At 45.3% G+C, this 24,759-nt stretch overlaps 1 protein-coding gene across 1 annotated transcript; it reads right to left on the reverse strand.

Moving 5' to 3' along the window:
- Positions 1 to 191: 191 nt before the first annotated feature.
- On the reverse strand, positions 192 to 17,356 carry DISP2 (dispatched RND transporter family member 2; the record flags this gene model as incomplete). The annotated part of the gene is made up of 8 exons (XM_079536891.1): positions 192 to 3,611; positions 4,726 to 4,823; positions 5,513 to 5,631; positions 5,929 to 6,044; positions 6,964 to 7,087; positions 8,374 to 8,403; positions 10,084 to 10,536; positions 17,277 to 17,356. The coding sequence occupies 8 exons, from the start codon at positions 17,354 to 17,356 to the stop codon at positions 192 to 194; spliced, it is 4,440 nt and encodes a 1,479-aa protein (XP_079393017.1).
- Between the last annotated feature and the right edge of the window lie 7,403 nt (positions 17,357 to 24,759).

Here is a 24,759-nt window from a genome sequence, read left to right on the forward strand (position 1 = left end):
TACTCCACCATGACTGATCTCGCAATATCGGATTTGCTGGTTCTGTGAAAGCACAGGTACTTGCACAGCTGAAATACTGTGAAATAGTTAAAGCCCAAAGAGAGGTGGGAGGAAAAAATTGATATTTACAGTTCCGAGGAGATTTCGACTTCCCCTTTCCCTAGCAGTACAGTTTTGTTCTCTGCAAGATTTCAACTGTTGTATCCAGAACTTTGAGCGCTAGATCGCTTGATCCAAACATCAGGCATGTCCGGTTGGCTGTTAGGTAACACAACGGGCCCCTCACTCCCTAATCCAAATCGATTTTTCCATGAAGAGCTGTTTTGCTGCGATGCTGCTGGAGAAATATCAAAGACAGTCTCCCTCAGGTCCAGACGCAGTGTATCTCTCTTCCCGTTCAAGTAGCCTCTCTCTGTTTGACTGTATGAATCAGAGAGCTCTAAGACATCAGGACAAGAACTGGCTGATTCAGCAAGCTTTAGGCCTTGCTCAAAATCACTAATCGATGTCTCACTGGAGATGTTGAGCATGTCAAAAGAGCTGCCAAGAGAACAAAGGCATCTGTGAATTTTGTAGATGTCAGCAGCAGGAAGATGGCTGTTGTCTGAGGTATAATCTGACTGCTGCTGGGCAGTGTCAGTGGAGCACTGTGATTTATTGAGCTGCCCTTCTTCATTCACACCAGCTGGCTGAGTATAGTCCAGCCCAGAACTATCCCAAGCTTTTGGGCTGTATTTTCGACACTGACAATCTCTGCATAATCTCTCCCTGTGAATTTCTGCTCCTGAGCTGCTGTGCTTGTAAGGAGAGGAGGTTTGCAAGGCAGGACACTGGCACAGGACAGACTGGTCACATCCAAGGTTCTCTTGCAGATTCTGTCTCTCTCTTTCAAGGGGAGGGTGTGATCCTATTCTTGGGCACCTATTATCTTCAGCTTGCATGTCTTCGGAGGGCACCGATGGCCTGTTGGACAGCTTGCTTGTGGATGTGCTGTTGTCAAAACTGTCACTCAGTTTTCTGGACAAAGGCTGGAGCTCATATTGCTCATTTGCAGTGTTGGACTCCTGGACCTTCCGCAATCGGTTTTGCTTCTCATTTCCCCCACAGGCATAGGTTCCATTTGGCTCAGAGTCATCAGAATAATCTTTCATGGTGTGGGCACAAGGCCAAAGAATCTGCCCGCAGTTCTTCTCTGGGCCAAAGAAGCAGCACAGTGACTGGAAGAAGAAGCTGGCAAATCCACAGCTGATACACTTGATCATCATTATGAATATCCCCAACTTTCTATAGGCCAGAACTGTAGCGGGCAACATAATGACTCCTGCAGAGAACAAAGCAGATGCTGCCATCGCAGTGGCACAGCTCATTTGCTTCAGGGAAAAGGCCACTCGGCTCAGGCGGTCCGAATGGGGGCACAGATGGTAGGAGATACAATAGTTGACAGTAAAGTCAACAGAGAGACCTACTGCAGCTGAAATGAAGAGAGACTCCACCGCGTTGAGCTGCCACTCCAAGAGGACCAAAAGGCCAACAGTTACCAGGACAGTGCCTGCAATGGCAGTCACAGAGAAAACGCTAAGGAGAACATTCCAGGTAGTGAGCAGCAGCACCACAAAAGAAATGGCAATAGAGAGCCCCATGACCACTATTGTTTCTGTGCTGAGACTGTGCTGGAGGTTGTACAGCTCTAGTTTACTGGTAAACCACCCATTCTGAAGTCCCACAGGGGCAGTTTTCATTTCTTCTGTTACCCAGAGGTTGATTTCTTCATAGAAGTGTTTGGCTTTGCTGTAATTGAAGCTGTAGTGATAAACAGTTTGAAATTGCAGTACTAAGGCAGCAAGATTTCCCTCTCCATCAAATCTGAGGCCCAGATCGTATGTTTCTGCCTCTTCCCTGCCTTGTTCCAGGAGCATCATTTTGATGCAGTGTAGGAAGACTTCACTTCCATAAGGGAAAGAGAACTGGTTACAGCACAGGTTGAAGCTATTGTCTCTCTGGGAGCACTGGCGACTATCCATCCACCTGACAAACTCCTCCATGAAACACACAGTCGATTTCTGCTCCGTATCAAGGTAATAGAAAGTTTGGTTCTTCACCTTTTTACAGAATTCAAAGAGCCACTTCTGGGCATCAGGACTTTGGATTGTGAAGGTGGCATCTGCCACAAGGGTGCCATTGCTTTTTGGATTGAAATGGTCCCCATTATCCACAGGCAGGATACCCCAGATGATAGTGACTGGCATACGCTGCCCTTCTCCATGCTCTAGCCTCTCAAACATGAACTGGTGGCAGTACTCAGAGTCGTACCTTTCAAAGGGGTGGCTCAGTCTGAACACCTGAACAGACGATGACTCAAGAGTCGGGAGTTTGAGTTTTGGGTTGGAACAGGAAATGTAGGCACCTCCGATTGCTAAAGCGGCAAACCAGCAGATCCAGATGTACCGAAACTTGATGACCCCACAAGGCAAAAGCTTTTCAAATAACAACTTGGAGGTTTCGCACAATGTCTTCTGGAGACCCCTGAGAACATAGTGGAGGGAGAGAGCCACTCTCTTGTGGCCGGTGTTTTTCCAGTAGTCTTCTGGCTTGTGAACGCAGGTTGTCGCAATGTAGCGCTCATACAGCACAGCCGAAGACGGAAGCCAAGTCATCATGAATATGAGATTCACTAGGACGGAGGTGCCCATATAAACAGCAAAGCAGCGGATGGCTATTATATTGCTAATGTAGCTGGCATAGAAGGCAGCACCCGTTGTGAAGCAGGATGCCAACATGAGATACGCAAAATGATGCATGGTTTGACTCACCCGCAGTGAAAGCCCAGCAGAAGGGTTCTGGCTCTTGCTCAGGTTCCAGAGGTCAAAGAAGATGAAGGTGTGGTTGGCACAAATGCTGCTGAGAATGATAACAGCCGTCAGGTTTACGAAAGGGAAGTAGGTGAATCTGAAGGCCACCTTGTACAAGAAGTAGGAGATCATCAAAGAGCTGACGACAGTGAGCAGGACCATCAAGGTAATAAAGACCGAGCGTAAATAAAAAGAAATGCTTAGAAAAATGGCTAATATTGCCAGAACTGGATATTTAGTATCCAGTAAAAGATAGTGCTGGAATAGTTTCTGTTTAAGGCCCAAGTCCATTCCAGTGATAGATGTATAGTTATCAAATAGATCCCAGGATTCAAGATTGTCTAAGTAGATCCCCATCATAGATGCACCTTTCCTTGTAGGCAAAAAGAGTAGGCTGTACTTGAGAGATGGCACTTGGTACTCAATTGTCTGGGGACTAAGAAAGTCTCTGTCAACCAAGAAGTGAAGAAGCTGGTAAATAGCATTGAAGCGGGTACATTTTTCTGGGACTTTGGCACACTGAGGGTGTTTCTGTCTCATGGTCTCAGGACCTATGCATGATGGAGTGAGGATACCTTTGTGGTAGTCTGGAGCGCAGGCACGAAGGAGAGCCAGGGTGTGGGAAATGTCTCCTTGAGTTATCTCCAGACAAGATGACCTGTTGTACAAGACAGCAATGTAGTTCCCCAGAGACCAGCTTGGGCAACATTCATTGGCTTCAGTACGTTGGCAGAGGTCTCTAAAACGCACATGTGAGCGTATCTGAAAAATAGCCAGGGGAACATCATGTGAGGTCCACTCTGCACGCTTTATCTTGCTCCTCACAGTAACCCTCCCCTCCAGCTGTACAAGCCATGGCTCTCAGTGACAAACTGCACATACTAAAGCAATTAAAGCACACTAGCCTTCTGCCAAAAAAGGAAACCTTGTCCATTATTTACAGGTTATAACCTCTGATTTGAAAATTTGGATCCTTCTCCACTATCCTAGTGACAGCATTGCCCTTCATTTTGCAGGTGTTCTCAAGGCTAGTACAGAAGAGGGAGATACTTTCTACTGATTTTATTTTATATTTATTTTTATTTTACTCCTTATATTATTACTAGATTTGCTAGTAGAATCACTGGCAGCCAAAGAAATCATGTGCAGTCCTCCAGGGCACACAGTCTTGTTGTCTTACCTGTTATGCCTTGGGACTTGTAGCTCTGTGCGTTTCTCCATTGCAGGCATTACTGTGCTGGCAGCTGCAGGCACACCACAGCAGCTCAGGTGTGGCTGACAACATGACTAGCACTGCTGAGTGTGCAATATGCAGTGATGTGGATGGGTCTGGAAGCCTGCACCCTCTGTGTGCTGTGAGATGGTTTAAAACCTAGTTTGGCTGCAGCTCCCATAACTATGTATCTGGCACGGTGTAGTGTGAACACAGAGCCTTCTGCCAGCAGGATGTCAGGCTCTTGCAGTGGAGGTTTCCTGGAGTCTTATCACTTAGAGTTGTTCAAGATCCTGTGGCAAACACAACTAACCCTATTAAACGTCCCTTTAAAAAACACTGTGGCAGTCTCCAGGACAACAGCTCCATTTTGGTAATTAGGTTCTGCTGCTCAACATTCTCAACAGCTTCTGATGGACGTCTTTGGCTTCTGGACAAGGTTTTTTGCCCAGTGACTGTGTATTCTTGTTTAATGGCAGCTGGACTTCAGGGATAGGTGAAATCATTCTTATGTTGCTAGGTAGGTAAAATGCTCTGGAGTTCTCTAGGCTGAAACCTGCTCTGCAGCTTATGTTGTTTTTTCTGCCTTTCAGCTAGCTAGTCAAGATAACGACAGTCAGAAAAGAGATAATATGTATATATGTTCTTTGTGACATCACTAACCTTGTCTTGTTCAATTTGACACATGGACTGAATAGCTTGCAAGTTCCATAAGCTCCCAGCAGTTGTGGACATAAATACCAGCTTGGAATAGCCCTTCTCTGAAAGAAAGGAAAATGTAAAAGAACAGGAAAAAAAAAGCCAACAACAGATATTAGGTAATGAAGATGAGTTAATCAAGCTGGTTGGAGTAGACCCTCTGGGCATTGAAATAAATAAATAAGTAAACTGTGCTGTCTCCAAGGCACAAGTCCACAGGACTCCCTGAAGACAGCCAGGTCATGAAGCGGCTTGTAGTGACTGGTAGCATCCCCATGTGTGATCTGACCCAGCTCCTCACCCAGCTGTCAGCAGCAGGAGAACAAGGATGGAATGTTTTCAAAATGCACTCTCCATGCCGATAGCTTGCTTTCAGTAAGTGCTGCCATCTGGTGCTGCACCCCCTCTTAGAGAGTGAGGAGCTGAAGTCCAGCCAAGAACTCCCAAGGACCTGTCAGTTTGGTGTTTGACTGATCTCAAAAGTGGAGTTGAGGCAGGGTATGGAATCAGACTATCTGCATGCTGTTCCTCTTTCTTCTATTTATTAAGTTTGAGGTATCTTGGAGTGGTGGTGGTGTTTTTTTCCTTCCCATTTTTCACTATCATATGTATTGCAAGAAGAAAAGAAGGAAGGGGAGTGGCATTGTGTGCACGGCTTTCTCAGAGCTCTTCCCAGTGTCCTAAAACACTTTGACAATTCTGTACACTGTTGAATTCTGGGTGCATACTGCTCCATCACAACTCCACTCACCTGGGGGGCCGCAAAAGAAACCATCTACTCCATAGATTTGTTCCACCATTCTCCGTGTCCTCGCTTCTTGTCCTCCCTGAACAGCCTTTTGTCCTCTGCTAGTGCCAATGTCATCATAGCTAGCAAGAGATGATATAATTTGTGTAAGTAGAGAGATCAGCTGGCAACGAGTGATGTTGACTAGCGAGTCTCTGGTAAACTGTGAAATAAACACATGGAGAGTTCAGAGCCTAATTCCTAGTATCCAGAGTGGGGAAACAAAGCACACTGCAAGGCAGCAGACTTTATACCCTCCAGTGCTCGGTTGCTTTCTAGCACAGGATGTACACTGTAATTCACATAAGTATCTTGGAACAGTGAATCGATACCTGTATACCCACCATTTTCCTCAAAGCTCCCTCACCAAATGCAAATACCTTTTCTTCTCAGCATATGGAGAAAGGGAAAAGGTCTTCTTGTGGCCCGTATGGCTCTCTACATTCCTCCATACAATGAGCTTTCTGCCAATGTCAGTATCTCGTGGCTCAAAACCCTGTAGTCAAGCAGAAGGGTTTTATCATCAGCTTGCATTTTAGCTTAGCTTAGCATTCCTTAATGCTTCTTCTTAGACATAGAAACTATATGAGACTATTTGAGATGATTCCTGCATCTTGGAGAGATACACACATTGATTTTTCCCTGGCAATACTGCATCCAAGAGATGAGAGGAAAAAAATATTTCTCCTTTCCTTTTTGGGCATGGATAGCTATAGTGTGAGTCCTCAGCACTGCAGAGATGGGCTGGTGGTTGTTGTTGGCACAGGGTGTGCTCCCTAACCCAGCTCAAGAGTGAAGCTCAGCCCTTCCGCAGCTGCCAAGTGTAACCCAAAGTTTGCTGTGCCCCCGTCCTGAGAGATGCACTCTTTCTAAGGAGGGAAATCTGGAGATGCATCTCTGTAGGCTGGAGCAAACAGTCCTTAGGAGTGAGCTGGAGTGTTTAGAAGCTGATGAGGACATACTACCAGAGCAGCATGCTGGGCCTCAGGAAGGGGACTTAACACTGAATACTAACAGAATTGCTTCACCAGTGAAAGCTATTGAGCAGTGCAGCAGTGAAATAGCAAGGAATAAAAGCCTTTCACTAATGAGTGATGTCACTATTTCTGTTTTTGTGACTGTGGTATCAAAGAAACAGTGAGTACTGAACATTACTCTGAAACATTATGTCCATCCAGAAGGAATCTTGCTTTGGTTGCACACTGTGAAGATAAGAGGGAAGAAGATAGCAGATCACTGATAAACACTGCCGTTTATTTCTAGTGGCTTTAGTGTCCTCCTGTCCTGCCTTGCTGCCTCTATCTGCAGAGAAGGAGGGAAGCATAGGCTTGTTTTGTATGGCAGAAAGAACACATTACTAGTTGCCCTGTGGATTTCCTTTTGTTCACACTGACATATTGCCTGTAGGGACTTACCATCAGGGGTTCTGAAAAATCCGGCAAATTTCCAACAAGCAGGCCAGCTAAAGTACAAACCACAACTGTCACTGCACACAGCACCAGGACAGCAATGGGCCACTCTGCGATCATTTGAGAATAACTAGAATCAACAGGAGGAGAAAAAATGCAGCTGTTAGAGCCCTTCTGTTATTAGCATGAAAGCTGCTGTTGAGCTGACATAGTGCTAATAAAAGGAAGTTAAAAGAATTAGGGGTTTTTGGTTTGAGCACTTGTTTATTGAAAAGCTTAGAGGCTCTAGTACAGCTATTAATGAATGTATTATATTTCCACTATATTAGAGGCAACTCTAATTAACTCAGGTAACCACATTTTGCCTCTGTATATTTTCCTGCTTTTTCAATCGGAAATAATAAAACCCAGACTCTTCCATCCTAAGGCAAAAGGAAGCTTTAAATATTTAACTTAAAAGGCTGCATTTAGAAGGAGCTTCTCATGCTTTCATTTTTCCCACTGTGCAATCTACACCAGTAGCTGTCTTGCTATTTGGCCTGCAGATTTTCTGCCCATGGACCCTAAGAAGTTTAGCTATTCTGAAAGGTCTCCCGAAGATAACTAGCTCAAGCAAGTCATTATTATTGCTCTAAATTCACTCGCTATATGGGAGCCTGCCTTACTGCTCGGAAATACGTAGACACCTGCAAAGTTAAAAGAGGATGGAAACCACTGATCTGATGTTCAACCACCATTAGGACTGTCAGCAGCAGTCATGAAGTGAGCAAGTGGTTTCTGAATCTGCAGGATGAGAGACTCACCCTGATTGCAGCCTCAAAGCCAAACACTGACCCTACAACAAAAGCACCAGCAAGTGCTGCAGATCAGAGTTTGGAGAACACACAAAACCACATAGACTGGTGTAATATGGTGGTCCTTCAAACAGCTTTTCACGTGAGTTTAGGTCAGGCCTATTTTGTTTTTATTTTTTTTTTTTTTCAATTTAAGCCTCATGAATCATTGTGCATAGCCTTGCAACAAAGATCTCTCCTACTGTAGTTTGTGAGAAAATGCAGGACTCTACTGCTATTGCTCCTGATACCCTTCTGATTCCCCATCTGGCGGGCCAAGCTGGCTTAACCCCGCCAGTGTAACTATAAATATAAAGCTGCTGTATGGACTAGAGCCAGGCACCTGCTCTGAAAACGGCCATCAAAGCACCGTTGCTATTCATTAGTACAGGTTGTACAAGCAAATAGAAATTTTTCCAGACGGATGAGAAGCATGGAGCAGGGAGTGCTGACCTTGCCTCTGAAACTGGGCCTGCTGGGGAGGTTCAATCACCAGCACTGACGCCCTGCATTTGCTAATAGCAGAGCAGGAGAGTCGTGATAGTAGGATATAAGAATGGCAAGGATTTGATATTAAGCATACCTTTTGGGCATCCTGAAAGCCTTGTCGTGTCTGCAGACAGAAAAAAAAAAAAAAAAAGGCATACATTTATTATCTTCCTGCCAAGCACTGTCTTGGGTACCTAGTGAGCAAGTTTACCCCTTCAGAAGCTGAGCCACTGCTGTGGGAGTTGTTTGGCACCAGATGAGTTTGGGTAATGAATAATAGGGTCTTTCCCTCTCTCTCTGGCATTTTAACCAAACCAAATGGGAAAACTCTTAGTAATTCCTCTGTGTTGCCCCTCCAGAAATAGAATTTAAAGGACATAACATAATCTCATAGGAATCACAGTTTAACACTTATCCATGAAAATCTATATTTTTCAAGTGCTTTTCTGCTGAATTTTTAAATTACTTCTTGGCAACAGTGTAACTCTATGAAATTTTATGATCAGAGCTAACAATGCCTATAGTTTTTATTTCCTGTTCAACTCAGCAAGGATTTTCCAGAAAGTCAATCTCATTTGTTTCCTGAGCCAATTCAGAGATGACATTTGTCCAATCTAGAGGAAAAGGAGGCGAGCAGAGCTGCTCAGAACATTTTTCTGGTGTTTCCATCACAGAGCAGCTCTTGTCATTCTTTGTAGAGCTCTGAGGGATAAAAAAAAGAAGCCTTTCTGAGGGGATCTGAGGTTACCTTTATTAGTGAATCCCTATGGGCAATCTTAACAAAAAAACTGTATTTCAGTGGTCACCATATCTGAAGGGCCTTTCCTTCTGCTCTCCATTTCCACCTGAGATGTCTCCCTGAAATGCATGGTCTCATCACTCTAATGCTCCACAGATTCGAGAGAGAGGGGAGCAGAGAAAAATCCTCATAGATTTTTCCTCGAAGAGGAGTCCCTTTTTAGCTGCACACTGCCTGTCCTTTGTTAATTCTTCCACAATAGCTTCTCAAGCAGAATTGCTCAGGCTAAAAACCTTATTCTATCATTGTTGTAACATCACTTTTCTGTCTGCTAGTGCTGCACATTCTGCCAATGATTTGCAGTCCAGCTGCATTTCCTACTTGAATAACCTGTTAGAGAGAAAGCAGCTAACAATTTTATTGATGCAATATTGATGCAAATGCAAACACAGACAAATTAAATCCTCTGTTAATGGTTAGAAAATGAGACCATAAAGGACTATTGTGCCTAACCCTGCACTGCTGTAAAAAAGCAGGGAATCCTACACCATTGAACTTTGCTTGCTGCCTACTGCTTGTTGCAAAGCAACCTGGAAGACCAAGTCATATTCCCCAACTTTGTATTTCTTATTTTATTTCCCTCCCCTCCATCATAGGCAGCAGCTTCACTGGGAGTAGAAAAATAAATGACCCGAGCTCTTATCACTCAGAAACTCTGCCAAGATAAAGGATTAGCCAGCTGGCTATCTTGAGTGCAAATGGAGAAAAGGGGAGGATCACAGAAGATGGGCATGATCACAGCTGGGTGATGCAGGAGTAACAGAGTGACCTTGGCTCTATTTAACAGGTCACCTTGAGAAGGAAATCCTGACTCTCCCAGGTGCGGGAATGGTAGTTGTATATGTTCCTAATGGGTGGAAAGAGAAAATTCTATCCCTCTATATTTCTGGGGGCATCTACTGCTTCAAACTGGTAAGCAAAATCACTCAGAGCCTTCCGATCCTGTCCCAAAGTTCAGGAGATGCCTTCTGAAAACTGCTGAACCGTTCTCCATATGCCTCTTACCTGACTGTTACAATGTGGTGCTGCACCGGTTGGGAGAGTCGCTGCCCAGGGGACCACCGTTTCCAAGGGGTTTCCAAAGCCTCATGATGAGAAGCTGGGACAGGATCGCTGCTGGAGAGGTGAGAACACAACGTGGACCTCTCACCGTGCCCAGGGAGCAGGGGCAGGCCATAGCTGCCTCGGGGCTCCTGCTGATTGCAGGAATAATACAAGTGATGCTGTTGCGCGTCCTGGGAGCTCGACGGTACCTGACCATTGGACTGGGTGGAGATTGGCCCCAGCGTGTGGCTGGAGGAGGGCAGGTGGTCTCCCCCCAGCCTGGGCGATGCAGGAATGGGGCAGTGATGGACCGGGCAGATTCTTTCCCAAGAAGTGCCACTGTAGCTGGGCTCAGTGTTGGCAATCTCTGGCATGGCGAGACAGGTCTGGCAAGGTCCTGCATTTCTTTTTTCTCTGTGAGGAAACAAAGGGATGGTAAAACTTTTTCTGTTACAGCATCAGGAGGGCTATGCTGGGGAATTGCATCTTGTCTCCCACTTAATGCAAGACATAAGACCTCAGCCTCTGTTTACTGTATCAAGAGCCAGGACTGAGCTGAACCATGCTTTTTACAGAAACATCCATGCCTCACTCATGGAGTGCAGCTGATGGTGAATCTATCATACCTTTTTGCATGTTATTCCAAAATTATGAAAAATAGCGTAACGTGCCCTTGAACAGTTTTCAGCTCCTCTAGTGGCTGTGGTCTTAGAAACCAGGTATGGCTTCAATGTATAGGTAGAGTTAAGTTAATTAAATGCTAATGGCATTTAATTAGATGGGCCTCCTTATTCCTTCTTATTTCTTCCAAGGGATTTCGGTGCAAAAAAAAGGGCAAAACACGCTGGCCGGTGATAAAGGTAGGATCCTAATGTGGAAGCACAGAGTAATTACAGAGATCTTAGTCTTTGTGACAGCAAGAAAACCCCTCACACACCGTAGGATGTACTCACACTGACCCAAAAGTGCCTTTGAAATTACCATCTCACTGTCAGGGAGCTTCAGAAGCACTGTGCAATTTGGAGTTCAGAAGGCAAGAATGATATGGATACACCTACAGCCTCTGGTGGTCGATCAGAGAACGTGCCATGGTGTCTACAGCTGAGTTATATGCCTGCTGTAATGTCTGGCATTAAGCATTAAGTATAATGGATGATTTGGGCCAGCTAGAATAACAAAGTGTCTTGAGTTGTCAGAGAATTATGAGTACTGGATTGAGACAAGAATGAAATGAACTTTAGCCTGAGGCACCTGATGAGATGTGGAGAAAAACTGAAGACAAAATACAACTGAGAAGGGAATATTTTCAAAACTTTGCAGAGTTCATCTCATTTCTCTTTCTGACAGACATGGAAAAATTTTTAGCAATTACAAGTCTCCGGAATTGCACCCGAAGTTAAATAATAGTATCGATGACAAAAGAGATTTGAAGATTTCCGTTAGTTCAGTACTGCTTGAAAATTGTTATTTTTTCCAGAAAGGAGGACATATTGGCCTTGGCAGCTCATGCTGTGTACTTTCCAACATCAATTGAGCTTATCAACACTGGGAAACTATATTTCATGATTATACAGAATAGGCTCGTTTCACTAAAATCATTACGACCGAGCAATGTTTGCAGTAGCAGTTATACCAATGCTGGTGTGGAGACTCATGGCACAGGTATTCCAGTCACTGCTACTTGCACATACAACCTATCCAGGACTAGTAACAAAGATATCTTGCATAGTTAGACACCATCCAATGCTATTTTTAGTTGTTAGTTATGTAGTTACAGGCAGAGATGACATAGTCGAAGTTGCTTATCACAGTGTCATTGACTTTGGAAGCAGTAACTGATGTTCACATGCAGCTTTTGGGTCATGAAATTGGCAAAACAGTTATCAAAAGAGTTAGCAAATGCCTCTGCATCCCTGGGAAAAGAAGGTACACCCAAAGGTAGGAAGGTCAGATCGGATCTGTGAGACTGCTGATTTTTCTTAAGGCAGCAGACGTACAAATTGGTGGCAACAAGACAAAGTTTGCACTGAAGCAAGTGCCAGAAAACCTGCAGACAGATGTGTGCACACCTCATTGATAAACTTGACAGGTTTTTCTCAACAGTTCCAGCACTCAGCTGCCTCTGCTCTGCAATACAAAGGACTAATAAGACTTCAGCTAGCTCAGTGTAGTGAGAGGAAGTGCTGTTTGCAAAGCCCGAGCTCCTGAATAGATTGTGACAATGATATCCCATTCTCCCGCAGAGTTTGTCAAAAGATATAATATAAAATCCTGTCGCATGAAGTCCTTGCTGTCTTGTCACAGATGGATTAGTGGCAGGATTACCCAGACTTTCAAGCAAGTGATTTGGGTTATAGCTCTATGAAGGCAGCTTACAAAGAAGGCTACAAATTTTTTGGTGGTGTATACAAACACGCTGCACAAGACAATAAATCAGATGTCAGCAATGCGTTCATAAGATGGAATCTGGGGCTTGCTACAGCCTCATCAAAGTCACCTGCACTGGGGGGATTTGCATTCAGCTGTACAACTGCAGTGTAGAGCAGGTGCAACAAAGGCAGAGAAGGGAAAGCTTGTGGTCTGTGGCAATGAATGAAATGGCATATTTAATTAATTATTGCCCATTTACAATAATTGCAGAACCAACCAGCCAGGGACATAGTAACCACCACATCCTCCCTATCTATAGGAAGTCTCAGGGACGAGGTTTATTTGTGAGAGTATCACACTTCCATTCTTGAGATAAAAGTGTAACTCCTCTCCCTTCTCCTGGATTTCCAGCGGTTGCAGTGCAAGTTAATTTTATTTGGAGGCTTGTAGTTTTGTATTAGCAGAGCTGAGGCACTGAATTATCATCATAAAGCTGGAACTGTGGTTGTGTTATACTTCTGCAAAATCTAGACCTCTTCTTGATGCTTCTAGACCCCTTTTTGATGTCTCTTATTTATTATTTTTATATCTCTAATTTATTATTTTCAACATCTTCATCAATGACCTTGATGAGGGGATAGTGGCCATCCTCAGCAAGTTTGCTGATGATACGAAGTTAGGAGGATTGGCTGACACGCCTGAAGGCTGTGCTGCCATTCAGTGAGACCTGGACAGGCTGGAGAGCTGGGCAGTAAGAAACCAGATGAGGTTCAACAAAAGCAAGTGTAGAGTCTTGCCTCTAGGGAGCAATAATTGCATGCACCAGTACAGGTTGGGGATGAGCTGCTGGAGAGGAGCTCTGCGGAGAGGGACCTGGGTGTCCTGGTGGACGACAGGTTGGCCATGAGCCAGCAGTGTGCCCTTGTGGCCAAAAAGGCCAATGGCATCCTGGGGTGCATTAAAAAGAGCGTGGTCAGCAGGGAGGTGATCCTCCCCCTCTACTCTGCCCTGGTAAGGCCTCATCTGGAGTACTGTGTGCAGTGCTCTGGAAAGAGTCCAGCAGAGGTCTACAAAGATGGTGAAGAGCCTGGAGCATCTCTCTTATGAAGAAAGGCTAAGTGAACTGGGTCTGTTTAGCCTTGAGAAAAGAAGACTGAGAGGGGACCTGATCCAGGTCTATAAGTATTTAAGGTGTGGGGGGCAGAGTGGCGAGGCCAGACTGTTTTCAGCAGTGTGTGGAGACAGGACAAGAGGGAACAGCCAGAAACTGGAGTATAGGAAGTTCTGTACAGATGTGCACAAGAACTTCTTTACGGTGAGGTGACAGAGCACTGGGACAGGCTGCCCAGGGAGGTGGTGGAGTCTCCTTCTCTGGAGATGTTCAAGACCTGCCTGCACACCTACTTATGTGACCTGGTGTAGGGAACCTCGACGATCTCTGGAGATCCCTTCCAACCACTATGATTCTGTGATTCTGATTCTGTGATTCTGTGATTTTCTCTCTACCTTCCACGTATCACTTTTCTTAATTTAGGTACACCTTAAGTAAGATGTTTTCCAAAAATGCATAATAATTCACAGAAACTACTGCACTGACAATTTATGCTTCTGGTATTTCCACACCTGTAAAATATGTGCTTTTTTTTTTTTTTTTTAAGGGAAAACAAAATTCTTTTTCATGTAAACTGCTGGATTTGCATTGGCAGTGGGCACAAGAGGCTTTTCATAACTGAATTAGTCTGAGGACTACACTGCCATGTCTGCCTGCATCATCTGTTACACTGGAGAGGAGGAAAAGGCTTTCACCAGAAAAAAAAACACTTTGAAGATAATCAGGGAAATGCAAGAAACATGCGCTAAAAAATTCCATGTCCAAAACCCTCAGCTACACAATCTCCTGGTGGCAAAGGCAGGTGGCAAATCCTTGGATATCACAGATTGCATTCATTTTTTTTTTTGCACATACATTAATGCATTCAATGCTAATAGTTAACAGACAAGCCCACTCCCCTTGATTATCATCTTTGCTGTGAAATACTGTCATGTTCTGTTCTTTCTCCTCATGTGGTCTCAGCTCCATCCCCTGGCTGCTCAGCGACTTCATGTTTTAGAATAACTTTAGCTAATTCAAATCATTCAGTTGTGAGTCTTCTTCATTATCTCCTTTTCAGGCTGCACAATTACAGTTCTGTCAATCACACTCCAGATCCAAGTTGCCTTATGCTCATCTCCAACTCTGTGACAATGTGACCTTGGTTATCCAAAATCTCCAGGGAAACCTGGAGCTCACAAATAATGATAGTTTTGGATAATTACTGGTGACAGGTCTGCAGGTTTTGAGTCTTCAGTTGCTATGCTCTCAATTAGCCAGGGTGCTGGTGCATTTGATCTGCTGAGATCTGCACCGGAGATGTAGGCTGGTCCTTGACACCTACTAGCATGTCACTATGACTTTTCTGGGTATCTAGGACCCTGAATTGTGTTTGGAAAATGGTTGTGGGTGTATTCCTGATTATTGTGTACTGTTAGACAGAAGAAGAGGTCGGCAAGAGCATTACACTGGACTAACACCAGGGGAAGAGAAACATTTTTTTGAATGTTCATTCCCATTCAGGACTGTGTCACATGTTTGACATATTTGGGATGGTGTGGGCAGAAATGGCCTCTCAGCCACAGAAAAGCCTACAGAAGCAGCCTGACAACCTCCTTTTTCTTCAAGCTCAACTGGATGCAACTAAAGAGATACAGAGAGAAGGAAGACGAGCTGTATGCAGGTGACAGGCTGGAACAAACTGCTCCTGAGACCCAAATGAGTTGCATTTGTCATGCTGCTTCCCCATCTCTTCCCTTGAGATGCCTAGACAGGATAATAATCCAATTTATGAAACTGCCCAAGTCCCTTTAGGTGCAGCAGTGCTTTTCTGAGGCAAGCAGCAGGGCACAGGGAGCCCTGTGCAGATGTGCACGAATCAGCAAAAGTGTCTCTTCCCTTTTCCTCTTTCCACAGGAAAATGGTCAAGATAACACCATTGTTATTGCTTATGTTTGCTTGTGCTTTTAACATGACAAGTGCATGTATCTGGAGATTATGGGAGGGCTTATTGCATTTCACTCTCACCCATTATGTAGGTTCACTGCCCAGCTGGCAGGGAGGGATGGGCACCTGTCAAGCAATTCATCTCCTTCGTCGGCATGGTCAAATTTTTGTACACTGGAAAATTTCTGTGTAGTTACTCCCTGTTTTGCTTTTTCAGTCTAGTAGCAAGATAACATGTATCCTTAAGAAGCCTTACAATCTTTTTTTTAATGAGACTCCTGCGTATGCTAAATCTTCATGAAAAATTAATGAGACTGAAAAGCTCTGCTTCCCACGTAGTCTGCCAAGAAAAGTTTAGTTTTATTATCCTTTCCATTGACTCATCTGAACAGCCTTACCCTCACCTCGGGCAGCTAGCAGTGTTGTGGGCACAGGTGTTTGGGATGGGGTGCAAGCAGACACAAAGGGCTCAGCCATCCCCACCCAGTCTCCAGCTCCAGGAAGGTCTGGATGCAGTTTGCTATATATACACTGGCAGTGTAAAACAAACAGATGTTCGAACCTGTTTGCTCACTCCTATTTTGAAGAAAACTACACCTTACTATCCCAGCCTTAAGAAGGTCAGAAAGAAGGTGTTGTTTATCGATGATCATTTCAGTCAAGCATTGCCTTAGGCCAAAGAACAGGTGCTACAGAGCTAACCCTTCTGTGGCTACATGAACAGTCTTGCTTAAAGAAGCATTTATGTATAAACTTGCTCAGGAGTCAGAGAACTATCATAATTGTCATAAATTTTAGTTCTTGAGTGTACAGCATGAGATAAAGTCAAGGCACCCATTTCAGCTGATGTAATTTGTATCCATAACTGAACTCTGACAGGCTGCAGTATTCATTTTAAAGGATCTGTTTAAACAAGCAAGGATTAGACAGGCAAGTAAAGCTAATGGGGCTTTGCTGGTGCTCAGACCCCACCCAATGCCTGAGATTTAAGGCTGAGATGTGCAGAGCTAAGGGGATGCAGCTGCCCCACTGGATCCCCCAGGCAGGTGGGGATGGCTTAGCATGAAGATTCTGTGTCAGGCAGAAGTGAAACTCTTTGGGCTTTCAGAATGAATCTGTGTGTTGTTGAACTCAGGATGTGCCTTGCTCAGGAGAATCTGAAGAGCTCAGATCTGTTGCCTTCAGTCTAACAAATGGCGGTGTGGTCAAAAATTTGGGGATGGCTCTATGCCCAGGATCATGGGCTTGTTGGCATTTCTAGAAAATTGCAATGATTATGGCTTCCAGCCTGGTTTGAGACACCAGTTAAGGAAGCATATGGCATGGGGGGCAGAAGGAGAGAGCTGCAGGGTTTTATAGAAAAAAACCTTTGAATTGAAACCAGTTCTTGTCCAAAGCCTGGTGAAAAGAGGACTTCATCCAAAACATGCTGAGCACTGCTAGCAATACTTCACCATTTGCAGGTGGGGTTGCTCACCTACTGCATGACAAAAAACCCCCAAGGAGGCCAAGTTCGCCACCAGCACAGGAGGCACGAACCACGAGGGTGCCAGCCAGACAGCGCGGCTCTTGTAAACCCCGAAACGAGGGGCTTAGGACGAAAGGCACATGCCCCTCGATGGGGCTGGAAGGCAATGTCAAGGCGCGGGATAACCGAGCCTCGCCCAGTGACCCCCCCAAAACAGCAGACACCGCCGAGCGCTCACCGCCGTCCCCCGCAGCTCCGCGCCGGTCTCCGCGCTCCTACCTGGGCGAGGCGGAGGCGCGGCCACGGCGCGTCCCCTCGGGCCGCTGCTCCCGGCGCGGCGAGGCCGGCCCGGCCTCCATGACCGGCTGCGGAGGCAGCCGGGGCGCTGTCCGCAGCTCGCGGTGCTGAACGCTCCCGGCGAGGCGGCGGCGACAGCTCCGCGCAGCGCTTGCGCGACCGCGGAGGCGGGCCCGGAGCGGCCGGCCAATGACCACGGGGCGCTGCCGGTGGAGGCTGAGGACGAGTGGAGGGCGGGGGAAAGCCGGAGGAGAGGCTGGGCGGTGTGGGTGAGCCCTTGGGTGTTGTCCGCATTTTTGGGAGGAGACTGAGCCAGAAAGGTACAGGTAAGAACTCTGGGCAATGCAAGAATGTGGGGTTCTCTCAAAGGTGGAGCAAAGCACCTCCAGCCCCAAACTCACTGTGCGTCCTCACTGAAAGATGTGCAGTAGAGCAGGCTATATGTTTGAGTAGTGCATTTTTAGGATGGCTGGTCCCTTGAAGAGTTGTGCTGCCCAAGGTAGGAAAGCTGCCAGAAGCACTCTTAGACTTCTTATCACAGGTGCAGGGCAGCATGTTGAAGTGCAGACGTTCACTATCTGGATTTTTGCAGAATTAAGTTTGTTTAAATAGATGGTATCTTTGAAATAGCTGAGTTGAAAGTTAGAAGAATACAAGGAAGTCAGATCTGCTAACACTGGCTATCAGTACTGTAGCCCCATGTGAATGTCCATGACATTACTTGTGCTGGAAATGGCCTGAACCTTTCTCACGCCTATGCATATGGCCAGGAGAGTGACAGCAACCTTCTTTCTTCTCATGATTCTACATGTGGCCGTGGGCATGGCTGTGACCTCCTTTCGCATGGCTGTGTCTATGACCCTCACAGGGGCAGTGACCTTCTCTCATATGAGGGTGGCATCCTTCTTGCTTCACATGATACAAAAAAGCCGAAGCAAAAAGGGAGAGTATTAGATAAGAGAGTATCCTGTAATTCCCACTAATCCTCTAGCTGTTTGGAATAAGCCCTTCCTGCCTCAATGACTTAAATGCCCACATCAGTTTAAAGAACAAAAAGCTTTCTCTAATGCTACTATACTTTCTCCAACTGTAGGCTATCACCTCTTCAAACCCAGCAAGAGGGACTTCCAACAGCCAGACTTCAAATGTCCTAGTGAGATGAAACCCACTGAAGCACTGCCCACAGCGAGGGGAGCAGCCTGCTTTGCTGAGCCTTAGCCACAGAAATGCCTGGTAGGATCAGATACGTCGTGCAGCTAGAGAGTAGCTTGTATTATGTTGCTCAGCAGGAAAGACAGAAACCTGGTATCTACTGACAGGATTGGCTGGGATTAATGGGATGGCAAGGGTATGGTTGCTGTTTCCTTTTCTTTCTTCCCGACGCTAAATAATAATACTTACAGCAGCAGTAATAATAATAAAGCCATGGGAGCTGAAAGGACTATGGGAATAGTCTGAATTGCAAACATCTCACTGCTTCTGACAGACAGTTGCACCATACAGCTTCTAGTTTGGCTCAGTACGATGTGTGAACTCCGTGTCTGTGAAGTGGGGGTGATAACACTTCCTCACTCCCACAGCTTGGCAGTATTCCTCCATGGCCTGTGAGATATTCAGTGTCTGGATTTTCTTTAAATTGCCCTTAAATGAGGAGTACTGTAGGGCTCGTGCTCCCATGCAGAGGCTAAGCACTGTGCAAGGTGTCAGTGGAGCTGCTCACCTCTCTCTCAGGGCTGTTTTCACCTAGACAGAGCTGGAGAATTGCAATGGTACAGTCACTTATTGGAGCTGGGGTTTTGCCATGGCAACTCACATCCAAGACCTGCCAGCATCTCCTAGGTCTAGCTGGTCCCCCAATGGTGAGTGAGAGGGGCACGGAGAGAAGTTGCTGAAAACCTCATAGAAACTAAGAGAAAAATAAAAGAAAAAAAAAGGGCTCAGGAGTATATAAAAAAAAAAGCAGACAGGCAGTGATGGAAATGTGTGGAAAAGGGGAAACCTGGTGAGCAGAGATCAAGAGAAAAGGAAGATATACAACAAGTGAATGGGGTAAGGATGCACTGATGGTGATGCAAGAGGTAGCTAAGGCAGATTTACAGAGCTGCTATGCTGCAAAACCACTTTGTCATCCTAGACAGCAATTTTCTGCCGCTGACCCTGAGAAACTTAGGGGATCCATCAACTACTCCACATTTCATGAAGAGCTTCCAAGAGCAGGCAAGCCTCCTGTCTCTGGGCTGGAGCTCCCCAAGCAAAATCAGTGTTTGTGACAAATGAAGACAGATTTCTTACCTCTCCTGATTGACCTGTGAAAGAGATAAGAGGAACTTTGCACTAAAGCTTTGATACATTTGTTACTTGAAGCATCTTTTTTCTTCATTTTATATAGCTTATTACTTCTCCTGACTCCCTTGCTGATCATCCATTTGCATTTCTTTAACAAATAGAAAACAAAATGTTGTCTCTCCTCTGTAGGAAGGAAGTCTGAGTTGGAAGTGAACACTACATGGCACTTGATGTGTGTGCGATGTCCCCACAGCTTGGAGATTCCTTCCTCTCCCACCAGTGTCTGTAAAAAGGCTCCTTTTATCCTTAGGAATACAAGTTGGGCATAGCATTAGAGAAGCCTAGGAAGTCTTACTTCAGTGGGCTGGAGATGTGGCTGAGAGCATTTCCAGTTGGATTTGCTTTATAGTCACAATTCAACATGCATCATTTCCCAGCACCCTTTCTGAGCACAATTCATTTTCTTTCACTGTAAATCAACATTTCCATGGGAGAATTTAGCTTGGTTTATGCTGCCCTGACTCCTGTTTGCAGAGCATTGCAGCTGCTGTACTCAAAGGCTCCTGTTCTCAGAAATGTCACTGAGCATGAGCACATGGGTGGACTTTAAGACCAGAGGGAGCTGTGTTGCTCATCTATCTCCCTACAACACAGATCGCTCTATTTCCATCAGCTGCTGTGGCAGAAAACTTCAGAGCTGCTGCAGTGCCCATTAGTCACAACAATTCTGCTGCACAGCAAGCAGTGCTCTCTGTGTATCCAATCGTCTTTGAGCCTGGGTCTTCAAACTGCCATTTCTTTGGCTTGGTGCACTCTTTGAGCACCAGGGGCAGAAAAAAGAGTGAGCTGAAAATATTACCTATACCTCCAGTTAGGGCAAACCCTAAGGGCCTTTCTTCCCTGATTGCAGTGATCCACAACAAGAAGCATGAGTTTGTACACAGCTGAGGCATTTCACCAGCCAATGAAGCCATGTTGTGCAGCAATGCTTCAGAACAAGCCTGTGCCTTTCTGGCCAGACACCCACATTCTGCTGCTTCCCTGCTCTGCTGTATGTGTCTTGCTTTCTTCTGTGTTCAGAGGAAGAAACAACAAGTCCTGCAGTCCTACTGGCAGCTCATGTAAACAGCCTGCTGCAAATACAACTCTGTTCACACCGTGCCATTTACATCCAAGGAGGAGGCTGGCTTCCCTTAGACTTTTTCCTAGACCTGCTGCTGGGAGCAGGCAGCTGTAGTGGTCAAAATCCTGGATGCTAGGAGTCCTGTTCCTCAAAATCTGCTTGGCTCTTGTCCTGGCATTGCAGCAACCAAGGAGCTTCTCGTGCCCATCGGCCAGAAGCTGTTGTTGGCCCCACTGCCTGTTACCTCTAGATATTGCCATAATGATAGAAAAGATCTTGTGCCGTGGTAGGGGATACTTGTGCTAATCCCAAGAAGATTTCCTCCCTTTAAGTAAAAAATGCAACAGTGAACAGGAAGGATTACCAAACAGGTCTCCTGAACTGTTTTATGGACATAAATGATGCCCATAAACCCTTTCCTTCCATCTGAAACCTTCTTGCCACTGAACATTCATACAGAGGGATATTTTATTCCACAGTGCCTGGTCAGCACGATGGATACAGAGCGGTCCAGATCCATACCATTGGATGGTGATGCATCCTTACCTCTCAGTGCAGGTAGTGCTACCCTGGGTCTCAGAAAAACTGCATTCCAATCTGACTGCTTGCAGTGGTGACCCCACTACAGTGCTTAAAGACTGTGATTTTTCCAGCAAAATCACTCACATTATGAGTTTTATGGACAGCTGAGCTCTTGGAGTCACCATGGTCGTATCAAGGCTGGAGATCACAGTGCAGCCTACAGCTGCTCTGTGGCTCCGCTCGCTGCTTCTCTTTGCAGCAGGCTGACATTGTAAGCAATGTGCACTGTCTTGCAGATCTGCAGCCAGCTGCATTTGAACTCAAGCCTGCCTGTGCTCACTGTAGCAATAAAATAGGAATGGTATTTTTGCTCCTCAAAGCCAGCGACTGCATGCCAGTCCCTTCCCATGCTGGAAGATTTCCTTGAGTACAGCAGCAGTAGTCCTGAACTTTTCTGCTTCATAAACCTCTTGTTGCCTCAGCCCGTGAAATTGCTTCCTTAGCCGGAGCACAAGTCTTTGTGGGAGTTGGTGCTGTGTTAGCAAATTGAGCCCCATTCACCTTCACTTCATGGAGCTTATTTTACCGGTGAATTTATCTACCTCTTTACTGCCACTTCAAGAAGGTTTAATTTAGTATAGAAATGTGCTTTAGTCACAGGTTGAATGCCAAGACCTGAGTCAGTCCTATCTATCCAGAAAGCTGGTTACTTATAGGCTGACACTTATGCCAAAAACATCATCTCTGAGGCTGAAAGAGAAAGGTCTGGATGCACGTTTTGTCTCCTGTACAGAACTGATCTGATTTCCCGCACCAATAGCATGGCACAAGCAATGTCACTTAAAAGGACGCATATCTCTGCACACATTCACACTCAGTTGATCCTGTCACGTTCCTCTGTGTGAGTCCATTCACATGTGTCAGGTGAAGTAGTCCACAACTGCCTTTTTGTTGTTTGGAGGTGCAATTCTGAGAAGTATAATTACCAGGGGAGAGCTAAAGCAAGCTAGAGGCAGAAACCAGCAGGCTCTATGGAGTTTTGCTTTTTATTTTAAAAGGGATGTGTATTTGAAGCTATCTGTTGATTACTCTGTCCTGAAATGGGCTTGAAGGAGCTGTCACCTTCCAAAATTTGTTCAAAATTTCTGCGCCGACAGGAAGCATCCTCAGCAACTAATGCTTGCATCAGCACGAGGCACAGGATTTCAAGGGGACTAAGGAATCAGGCTCAGGGGACCTGCTATTATTTCTGTCCATCACAGGCATACAGCAGTAAGGGGCAGAACGCCCATAGAGACCTATTTCACCATTGACTTGGCAGGGAAAATCTCGGTGTAGAAATGTTGTACCATTTTCTGCAGTGCCTTGTGCTGGGACCACAGCCATGCAGCTCTGAAGCAGTCCATATGTTCACACTGTTTCCCAGTGTCTCTGACAATGAGCCAGTTCCCTCACAGCATCCTGAGATATGCAAGGCTTCATTTTTTGCAGGTAAATATGGTCCTTATGAAAGTCTGAGACAAGTTCTCTGCTTAGGGAAGGTCTGAGAAGATGCTAGGATATATCAACTTCTATCTTGTCTAACTGTGTCTGCTGTAACATGTTCTTTAGCTTCAAAAAGGCTTGAAATCACAACTGACTTTTAGTGGAATTAAGGATCTTGCAGACAACCTTCACAGTGTGGCCCTAGCACGACACAGCCAAATTCATGTACAAAATCCAACACTTCAAAACCAGCCAGCCCCTTCCCAGGCTCCTGCAATTCACATGTGAGACCCACATTTCAATCCTGGTTCTGCAAAACAGGCTGAGCCCAAATGTTTCACAGCACGTTAGAGCCTAGCACATAGATACCTGTATCTCTGAGGTATCAGTGATTACTTTCAGGTTTCTTCATGCTTACAAAAGCAGGAAAAGAAGGGAAAAAGATCTGGCATTAAGGATGCGGTGAATGAGGGAAGCTCCTTCCTTTTAAACCCCTAAGAATAAAGAAGGATGTGTTGCCACTTATCTGAAAACTGTTGAGTCTTGAAGTAAGCCCTGGCATGGTTGGTCACCCTCTCTACATCCTATGTACATCGTAGAAATGGGAATTTTACCTGAGTTCTGTCATTCAGGATTCATAAGCACATACACAGCCTGCTAAGTGTGAGGATGCTGTGCACGATATGTGTCCCACATTGTTAACACAGTCTTTGATTCTTTCAGCTCCAAGAGAAAAGCAGCAAGCTCGATGCAGACCTGATAGATACCATGAGGAGAACGTGAGAAACCTACAGAGTTTTTGAAGTTACCCCAGCACAGCCAAGATACATAAACTCTCAAGGGAGAAATACTCCTCTATTGTTAAGAAGATGTAGGAGGAAGGAGGACATGGCTGACACTCACCCTGTACCATTCATCCTGACAGAGAAAGGAACAAGTCACACATTTTCTGCTACAGCCATTGAATCTCTGCACAACTTCCTTTCCTTATACCATATTTGCTCCTGGCCCATTGCAGGTAAACTGTTCCTTAAAATGGATTGATCACAGTTCAGTGAGTCTCAGACATAGCCTCATCTTCATTGCAAAAGTACAGGCTGATAGTGAAGAGGCACACTGAGAGGCACTGTTTTTCTGCCAGTGCCTCGGACCTCTAATCTGTGCAGTGAGGCAGCTTTGTACAAAAGAGGGATTTTGATTGATGCTGAGGAGGTAGGAGGCAAGCATATTTCTGTTATCTGTAGGATTGGATAATTTGTGTTGAAAAACAAAAAGGAGGACAGGTCCAAGATTTTAGAATAATGACTTTCTAAAAGAAGAGATTCACTGAAATCAACTGGCCACATGAAAAAAAAAATAATCTGTTTTCTGAATGGACACTTCTGCAACAGGGAAAAAAATCTTATAAAATACTGTCCTGTGCTAACTGTGAGATATGCCCTTGAAGACTTATGGCTTCTGCTTTACATTCAAAATATTTCCACAGAGCTGCCTCTAAATCCCAAGGAATGCTGCCCCCCACTATACACACCTCTGGCATCTCCCTCCTGACCTTAAGGCCCCTTCTGCCCTGAGCTCCCCTGCTTTGTTAGCTCAGGTTGTAACGAGTGCTGCGGGTTCCTGTGGTTTTGCAGCTGATTTGACACGTGCTATCACTGCTCAGCAAGCACAGCCAAGGTATCAGTTACCAGGAGACTCTCAGCCTTTCTAATCTAATTGTTCAATAAGGAAAGTTTGGCTGAGAGCTCCAGAGAGCGTTTAACTGTCTGCCTTCCTGCTCCAGCCATGTAAAGAGAAGACCATGTTGCTCTTTCTATTGTGGCAAGGCTTATTTAAGTGCTTCCTGCTCTCCTCTCCATCTGAGTTTGTTAGAACAGTGCTAACATATTTATGGGCAAGGGAAAGTCTCAGCCCATAAGACTCTGTCCATACCATGGAAAAGAAAATCAGATGAATCAGCGAATTAGACCAGTGGTTATCAGCTAGAAAGTTTTAATATTGGAATAGCTTTTAAATATACAACCCTACTATGTCATTCTTTCTCCTGAT

This window comes from Tetrao urogallus (assembly GCF_951394365.1).
Source record: "Tetrao urogallus genome assembly, chromosome: 6".
Classification (NCBI taxonomy): Eukaryota; Metazoa; Chordata; class Aves; order Galliformes; family Phasianidae; genus Tetrao; species Tetrao urogallus.